The sequence below is a fragment of the Pseudopodoces humilis genome, chromosome 6 (genome assembly GCF_049639895.1).
Source record: "Pseudopodoces humilis isolate 2021_Gansu_Grassland_sample_001 chromosome 6, ASM4963989v1, whole genome shotgun sequence".
NCBI classification, from domain to species: Eukaryota; Metazoa; Chordata; class Aves; order Passeriformes; family Paridae; genus Pseudopodoces; species Pseudopodoces humilis.
The window spans coordinates 55532153-55540459 of record NC_142205.1 but is presented as its reverse complement, the minus strand read 5'-3'; the positions used below and the strand labels follow the sequence as shown (position 1 = coordinate 55540459).

At 49.6% G+C, this 8307-nt stretch overlaps 1 protein-coding gene across 1 annotated transcript; it reads right to left on the bottom strand.

The window, feature by feature from the left end:
- Positions 1 to 380: 380 nt before the first annotated feature.
- ENOPH1 (enolase-phosphatase 1) lies at positions 381 to 8161 on the bottom strand. Its single transcript, XM_014259025.2, has 6 exons — positions 8030 to 8161; positions 4998 to 5099; positions 3923 to 4125; positions 2886 to 3018; positions 2502 to 2625; positions 381 to 1476 (listed from the first exon to the last, which is right to left on the bottom strand). Exons 1-6 carry the CDS (start codon positions 8111 to 8113, stop codon positions 1337 to 1339), a joined length of 786 nt encoding a protein of 261 aa, XP_014114500.2. The 5' UTR covers positions 8114 to 8161; the 3' UTR covers positions 381 to 1336.
- Between the last annotated feature and the right edge of the window lie 146 nt (positions 8162 to 8307).

Sequence of the window (8307 nt, the reverse complement as noted above, 5' to 3'; positions counted from 1 at the left end):
AGCTCAAGAAGGCAGCATGCACATATTAATATTCTGTCTGGCTGTCAGGACAAGACACGTGTGCATGAAGTGCCAGCAGCAGGGAAAGGGGACATGGGGATTTCAGAGAGGAGTTTCAGACTGCCTCTGACTCCACTACTACCAGGTATAACCTACCTGTGGCTCTCACTCCTGCCCTGAGCCAGAAATGAAATCCTAAAATAGTCAGGGAGGTAGTACAGCTTCCTTGGCAGGACAAGGCTGCTGTTTTAAAGGACTGGGGAAGGTGAAAGCAGGAACACAGTGTTCACAGGTTTAGAAATAATAAAATTTGCCTTTTAGGTGCTGGGATCACAAGTGTTAAGACAGGAAGACTAAATGTTGTGATGGAGTGAACACAATGAAAGCAAAGTTGTGGTTTTATTTACTACATTAGCATAATTTAGGTAAGGTGGAAAGGTCAGGGGGTTAATTCTCATCAGATGCAGCAGGATGTCTGCCCTCGGGAGCAGTTTGTCAAGGTTTGCTCACAGCTGACCAGTGCTATGAACATGTGACTGGGTGATGTTGGCTGGAGGAGGAGCTCCATGGGTCAGTGCTGAGATACTTCAGAAATGCTGTCAAGTTGTATCCCACAGCCCAGCACCGTGATGCAGCAGTGAAGTGTGTCCACATTTTAATTTTTAAAGCTGTATTTATATATACTCCATTCTGTGTTAGGCTGGCTGTGGAGCTCTAAGCAGCTTCCATATGCAAGTTGTACTGTTTGGTACCTAGAGCTGCTGCAGACACAGCCAAGATACACATTGGTCCTTGTCTAAAGTGCTTGGCTCTTTCTGTGGCAGCCCAAACCTACTGCATTATAGCCCACAACTGGCATTTTCCTTTGAGAATCCTAACTGTGAATATTTTTGACTTAGCCAGAAATCCTATCTGCAGGTAGAAGCTCACATATCCCTCCTTGGTCCCCCAGCACTCCCTCTGGGACAAGGGGACATAAACCTTGTTTGTAGACTGCTTCTAAAAATGACAGAGCTCACAGTTGGGCCTCTTGGCATCAGATTTCAGAGGATGAGTCTGAAGGAAGCATTCCCTTAGCTAACTGCTAGCCAGGAAAGGGAAGGAACAGCAGGGCTCATGGATGCTGCTCCCTGCCCTGTTCCCAGCTCCAGCTGGCAGCAGGCCTCTGTCCTACTGCACAAGGGACCCCACACCACACTCTCCATCCATACCTGCCTGCATGAGGCCCAAGACATAATGTGGATTTGGTTTGAAATTCTGATTATGGACAAAATTACCTAACATTTCACAAGGACAATTAGGTGAAGCACAGTCTTTTGTGCGTGCACTGCTTTCCCTAAGTGGAGGAAGGCAAGAAAAGTTCAGTGAAAGATGAGATGAGGCTGTAATAGGATTTCTCATCGTCTGTCAGTCCTGCGTTGCCTGGTCTGATCACCACAGCCACGTGAGTGTCCGCCTCCTCGGCTGCATTGGCTTCTGAAACAAACAGAGCGAGGAGAGTGGAGGTGAGAGCTGCTTACTGACCTCTTCACATCAGGGTCCTTAAGGCTTGAGGATGCCCCAAAACACTTGGGTGCTTTTAAAGGCTGAGACTGAGAAAGCAGTGTTTTCACATGGCAGGGCTCTAGAGAGGAACCAGCCCCTGGCAGACCTGCTGTGGATGGCTGTAGCTGCAGGAATGAACAGGAGCTGGCTGTCTTACCATCCCCTTGCCTCTGCCAGCTGATGGCTGTCCAAGGCACCTTGCAGGCAGCACACACCATCAGCTTGATTCCTGCTCCATCAGCTCCATTCCTGTCATGAGGCTGTGGTCAGCCTGTGGCATTTGTGAGTCAAACACCCCCCTCCCCCAGTCTCTTCTCACAAGCTGCTTTTTAGCTCCCTGAGCACAGAAGGCCACTGGATCCAGGGAAAAGGAGGTAACTACAAGCTCCCACCAGCTCTGCTGCCAAGGCTGAGGAGGAGGTAAGGACTAACTCCAGGGACTGAGCTGGCTTAGACTGAGACCCAGTGCCATTTCTGCCAGAAAGACGTTTCCAGCAAAAGCAGGAAATTAAATTAGCTTCTCAAGCCTGACTTTCCAGGGGTCAAGTCTTGGCAACCTGAAGCAATGTTTTCCTGCTGCTGAACACAGCCTAACCATGACTGGCACAAAGAACCAGCCACGTAGCAACACAGCAAACACCATCATTTCCCCTGAGCGCCAGCCAAACCACTGACCCTGTTTGTAAATGGGGCATGCTTCAGCTCTGCTTCGGCAGTCTCTCTTTCCTGGTTAGTGCAAAGGCAGGTTTTCTACTTGACCTATTTTCCCTCATTGCAGTGCTGCACACGGACATCCCATGGCTACGTGCAGGCCCGGGTGTGTAAAGGATGGCAGCAGCTAGAGGGAAGCTGCTGAAGTGTTTCTGGGGTGCTTGTGAGAAGTCAGCAGCACACCTCTGAAGAGCACCTGCCTCCCCTGCACAGGTGAGAGCCAGTAGGACTGGCAGGTCACGTACCTCGAGGGACATCTGTCAGGAAGAGGATGTTGTTGGTGGCGCACCCAATACTGGCAGCAATCCTCCTGTAGCTCTCACTTTCTACCTTGGGGCCTATTTTGGTATCAAAGTGGCCATCAAAGAGCTGAAAGAGAGAAGGACAGGCCATTGCTGAGTGTCACCTGAAGAGCGGGGATCAACCTCCCTCCCTCCCTTTCTGCCACAGTAATGAGGGGTTGGTGCAGCCATGCTCTCACAGTCAACTGAGCTGAGTTCCCATGGATCAAACCCACTGCCCCATCTTCCTGTCACAGAATTCATTCACAAGGTGTTACAGCAAGGGAGGTTGTGAGGGGAGTGCTCTGCAGGGGGAGAAGCTGTAAGGAAGGTGGTAAGGTTATCTACCTCTAGGATATCACCTTCTGTAGAGTATCCAAACAGAAGCTTCTGGGCTTCGACGCTGCCTGAAGAGTAGATATAGACCTTCATCCCTGCTTCCCGCCACTTCCGGATGGCTGGAACAACGTCCTCGAAGATTCTGGAGCAAAACAGGGCAGCAGGTAAGGGCAAACCCAGAGGCACCTGGAGGGACATCATTAGCCAGGCACTGTCACAGTTTAGTCCCATTAGTTTGCAAGGGGACTTCATTTTCAATCTGCTCAGGGCTTCTGGAAGCAGGCAGTCTCTTTCAGCAGCAGGTACTGCAGAGCTGGGCAAGGAGATTTTAGAGATCTCACTCCTTGGATGCAGCCAAGCAGGCAGCTTTCTCCACGGTTTTTGGGTCACTGTACAGCAATTTAGCCTTGTTTTTAAAAACAAAACCAACAGGATATCTGCCTCTCTTGACTTGTTTTTGGGTTTTGTTACTTTCTCTGACGGATATTTACATTTTTCTGTGAACTCATTTTCTTCTTCCTCATTTGACAAAACACTTTGTGAATTTATGGGCTTGTTTTACTTACTTAAGAGACCTGAAATGCATAGTTTAACCAAGTATCTCTTAAATAAGATCAAGCTTAATTTCAGTTGTCCCTATTTATGCATTCCTATGTTGTGGCTGAAACATAAAAAGGAACTGAAGACAAAAAGAAGTGGAAAGGCAGGAAACACACAGGTAAAAGACAAAGCAGGAGGAAACAACTGAAAGGGTCTGACCCTACAACCCTTGTTTGTTTATACTTGTTCCAAAATAAGAGTGTAATCTGGGGATAAAAAATGCAAGACGGAGTACTCTAAGAAGCTCATACTTGTGTCTTAGACTCTTGGTTTACCAAGAAATCTCTCAAATACCGGCTTATCTGCTGAGCTAGTGATGCCACTTGTATTTGTAAGCGGGGCTGTTCCGGAACAGCTTATGCAGCTATTTTGCAACTTTTAGTAAAGATGCCCCCCCATACCTGCCCCCCAGGAGGGGGCACACAACTACTCACACAATTACTCACTCTCCTTTGACGTGCCCGGTGGCATAGGCTGCCCTCCACATGTGGCCCTGCAGCTGCTTCAGTGCCGTGGTCTTCCTGTCCAGGGACATCTGCCAGTGCACGTTGTCTACAACCGCCTGGATGACGCGCTCCAGCTCCTCCTCCCCGCTGCCGCTCTCCAAAGGGATCGGCACGACCCCGTCCAGGCTGGAGTCCTCCTGAGCCTGCAAAGTGGTGTTACAGCATGGTGTTAACAATGCCAAGGTTGTGGGTTTGATCCCTGCAAGGGCTGTTCCCTAAAGAGTTGGGCTTGCTGATCATTGTGGGTGCCCTCCAACTCTGAATTTTCTGATTCTGTGCAATCATCTGTGATAAATAGAGGGGAGGGAAGAGGTGGAGCAATTTCAACACCTCTAATGTAGGAAAGTGGTCTGACACCTGCCTCCATGCACCCCTGTGCGGGACACTGCTTGAACTACTCTTCACAATTACAGGGTTTTACAATGGGGTACAATGTTGTTTGAATGCTTTTCTCAATGGAAAACTGAGACTTCAGTTGTGTTTAGAAATACTTGTTTGGATTGTACTTTCCAAACCAAACAATTAGCATTACTATAACCATTTGTAAATAGTCTAATGAGAACTATGCTTAAGTATATAAATACTGTAATTCAGGCAAAGAAGCAAATGCATCTGTTGGCTTCAGTCACCAGTCTCAAATTGATGCTGTGTCCCTGTACAGAGGCAGCATCTACTGCCCTGTGTGGAACAAGTGCTCTGCCATTCCCCTGTGCTGCTTCCCAAAAGAGGTTTGGATTCAACAAGAGAAGGGCACAGTGCAGGCAAAAAGCTGGAAAGTCTTGGCTCAACAGCTGCCCAGGGGCTCTGAAGAGCAAGATGTGCTGAGGGAAGCTGCTGCCTGCCAAGCACAACCCCAGGCTTTGGATGGGGGAGAATCCAACCATTGAGTCAACTGGCCTCCATGGATGAGGGCAGAGACGGGGACAAATGTGGGGTGACTGGGAGAATCCGAGTGACTTGAAGCCTCGGGCACGCTATGAAAATGCAGAGAAACGGAATAACTCTGCTACTTAACCTGTTTCCTCAGAAGTCCGACATCCCGCTGGCACTCCTCCTCCTCCCAGTGAGCACGCAGATACTCCTTCACGTTGTCTTTGATGTAAGGGAACAAGGTCTCCTGGCAGAAAAACAGGCTGCTCCTTTAACCTGGCAGAGGTAAGGCTGACTGGCTTTAAAAGGAACCGTTCGCACATGCTGCCGTGTACAGTTATTTTCCGAACTTAAGCTTCCCCTACAGTGCTGCAGCTGGTGAAACTTCCTGACAAGGGTGTCTGCCTGGGCACAGGACTGAGCCAGCCTCAGGCCGGGATCAGTGCCGGTGGATTTTTTTTACACAAACGTTTACATAGCTGAAAGTTTTAAAGCCTGTGATGGAAAGGTGGGTGATAACTTTCCCTGAACTTGCCAAAAAATGTCTCAAATGGCACAAGTGACCCCATACTCCCACCAGCTGAGGAGTATAAGGCCAACAATGTAATCTAAACAGCTAAGTTATGCTATTGTATTTTTGATGGTGCACTTGTCCTAGCAAAGGTCATTCTGAAAACACATCTCAATCTCTCACCAAAGCTAGAGGACCTTTTAAAATTAAAAGCCAGGTCCAGTGACACCGAACTCCACAGGAGAGTCTTGCAAATGAAATTAAATGGGGTTTGGGAAAAGTGCCACAGGAAAATTACAAACCTTCACGGAGATCCCAAGGGCAACCAGAAATAATTACGAATTGCTCTCATTAGTGGTGTTTCACGAGTCAGAAGCCACAAGCAGCCACCATGCATCTCCGGGTGCGGGAAAAGCCTCAGGTCAAGGAGAAGGGCAGGTAAGTCCTTCCTTTGGATAGAGAACTGAGCTTTTCTTAATTGGGAAAATCTAACCCGAACTCACCTCTCCTAAAAAATTGCCCATAGTCTCTTGTTTTCTGTTGTATGTCATCTTTAGCTTGTTACTGAATTAAGAAAGCAGTGGTCCTGAGAGTGTGATATGGAGGCAGAACTGCAGGATTTTCTATTGCTCTAACATTATGTTTTCCATGTTGTATTTTTTTTAAAAAAATTGCAAATTGCCTAAAGAATTAAAACAAATTTGTCTAGGGAAATCAAAAGCCTTGTAATGCCCCCTCATACTCTCTCATTTCCTTAAATTTCAAACTATCTTTTAAATCATGGAGGAAATTAAAGAGAATCCCCTGGGAAATGCAGCTGATTTGCTGGCTTGGTTTAACCTCCTTTACAACTCAGATGTCAAAAGGACCCAATTGTTTTTCAAAAGCAGTGTTTCATACTCTTGTGCTGGCTAAGAAAAACTTCCAAACAGAAAGACCAGTAGATTCTGTGACTTGGGGGATTTTAAAAGGGTGAAAGTATTGGTCCACTGGCAAATGCATTGGTCTGTGAACTAAGAGGGGACACCCACGTGACAGCTGGAGTAGCAGACAGCTAGTGGGACAGATGGTTTATGGATGTCAAAAGTGATCCCAGTCAATGATGTGCCAAGTTTAATAGGCCAGGAGTCTGTATGGAAGAAAGACTCCAAATAACTCTCTTTTCTGGTATCTTTCCTTAATCCACCCATCAACTGACTCATTCTATTTCCTTACTCTGCAGACTCAGCAATTCCAACATTAGAGAAAGGATTAAGTAAAATTGTTTAATATTGAAGAATAAAGTGTCTGCTGAACCATCAGTGGACCTTTCAAAGGCAAACAGAGGTCAACTGAGAGACCAAATGAAATACCTTGTTCCAAGCATTTACAGGATTTCCAGCAAACTGAATTTTACTGAGAACCAAAACTCATTTGGCCTCCCTGCAACAGAAAGACTGTGTGGAAGCCCAAAGTCTCAGGTGCATGGCATGTTGTTTGCACAACTGCAAAACAGCTTCAAGGTGGACAGAAACAAATTAGTGGCTCTGTTAGATGTTTAGTAAGAAACCTGAGCTGTCCAAACTGTCTGAATTGAAAGATATTGAGCAGAGGGAGGCAGCTGTAATGCCATCTAGGCCTGATGTTTCCTTAAGAGCACTGGAAAAACGTGGATAGGAAAGATATAGGTCATGCTGTTCATCTGGTAAACTGTGTTAGCAGAAGCCTCTAGAAGTCCTGGCAGGAGCCTTCACCTGCCATGTGGGTCACCTTTGTAAGCCACTGGCTGCAAAGATCTACCAAAAGCTATAGTGTCTCAGGGAAAAATCCAGGTTAATTAACGGCAGGAGAAGGGATACATCCCTTCGCTGTTTTAGCAAGCCGCTCCCTCCCGCGAACCCAAAGCCTCCCGGAGAGGAGGGACCCGCGGCTATCACAATTCGCTGTTCTCCAAGCGCCTATGACTCTGAGACGTCTCGGTCCCCTCGGTTCTGCACCGAAACCGGCATTTCCAGCAGTCTTAAGCTTTTTCCTAGGCAAGGGAAGCCACTCGTGCATTCGCTGTCGCTACAGTGTTTGTGGCGTGTCCCCTGCGCTGCCCGCCCGCAGTGCCGGACGCGCTCCTCCGGCACACCGGGGGCATTTGGCTGCACCCCAAGGGAAAAGACAGCGGATAACCCCGAGAACTACCGATTACCGCGAATTGCTAATCACTAAAATTAAGGCCAAGAAGCATCGTACTTCAAAGAGATGGCACTTGAGGCTCTCTGCAGACCCGGGTGCGGTGCCGCAGCTCCAGCCATCAAAGGAACAGCGATGCTCGAGGGCTTTTCCCGGATGAGGCTGCTGCGAGCACTCCAACTGCCCTATATCCATGAAAAAAATCCCTGACCTGCCCGAATCTCCGCGGTAGTGACCTGCTCCCCAGCCCACCAGAGGGGCGGCCGATCGGCAAGACAAGGCGTATTTTCTCCTGAGCATTATTCGGAAAAACGCAGAAAATGGGTCACGGCTTTCGCTCCCGGCGGCACCTCGGCCTATCTTGAGGCGAGCTGCCAGGCCCGGGGAGGTCACGGTACGAACGGCGATGCTATGGGAGCGCCCCGCGACGCCAGGGCTGGGCGGTCACGACAGAAGCGGCGATGCTACCGGAGCCCCCCGCGGTGCCGGCGGCCACCGGGTCTCACCTGGACGAAGGCGATGGGGGTGGTGGTGCCCTCGATGTCCAGCAGGATAGCGCGCCCCTCCGCCGGCACCGGCAGCACGCCCATGGCGGCGGCGGCGGCACGTGGGGCGCACCGGGGTCGCGCGGCGGCGGCGGCGGGGAGCGCCGCGCCGGCTGTGCCCGCCCACGGAGCGCCCGCCCCGCCCCGCCCCGCCGCCGCCTGAACGGCGTTTCTGGCTTACGCGTTACAACCCACCCCTGGCCGGCCGGCCCGCCCAGCCCCGGCGCCCGCCCGTCCCG

What these genes read in the sequence shown, in the direction of transcription:
- ENOPH1 (XM_014259025.2), bottom strand. Translation starts at nt 8,113, where the DNA reads ATGGGCGTGCTGCCGGTGCCGGCGGAGGGGCGCGCTATCCTGCTGGAC. An exon ending in CCCCCATCGCCTTCGTCCAG is followed by an intron (nt 5,100 to 8,029) that starts GTGAGACCCGGT and finishes TTTTTCTGCCAG; the next exon opens with GAGACCTTGTTCCCTTACAT. An exon ending in CCTGACAGATGTCCCTCGAG is followed by an intron (nt 1,477 to 2,501) that starts GTACGTGACCTG and finishes TGTTTGTTTCAG; the next exon opens with AAGCCAATGCAGCCGAGGAG.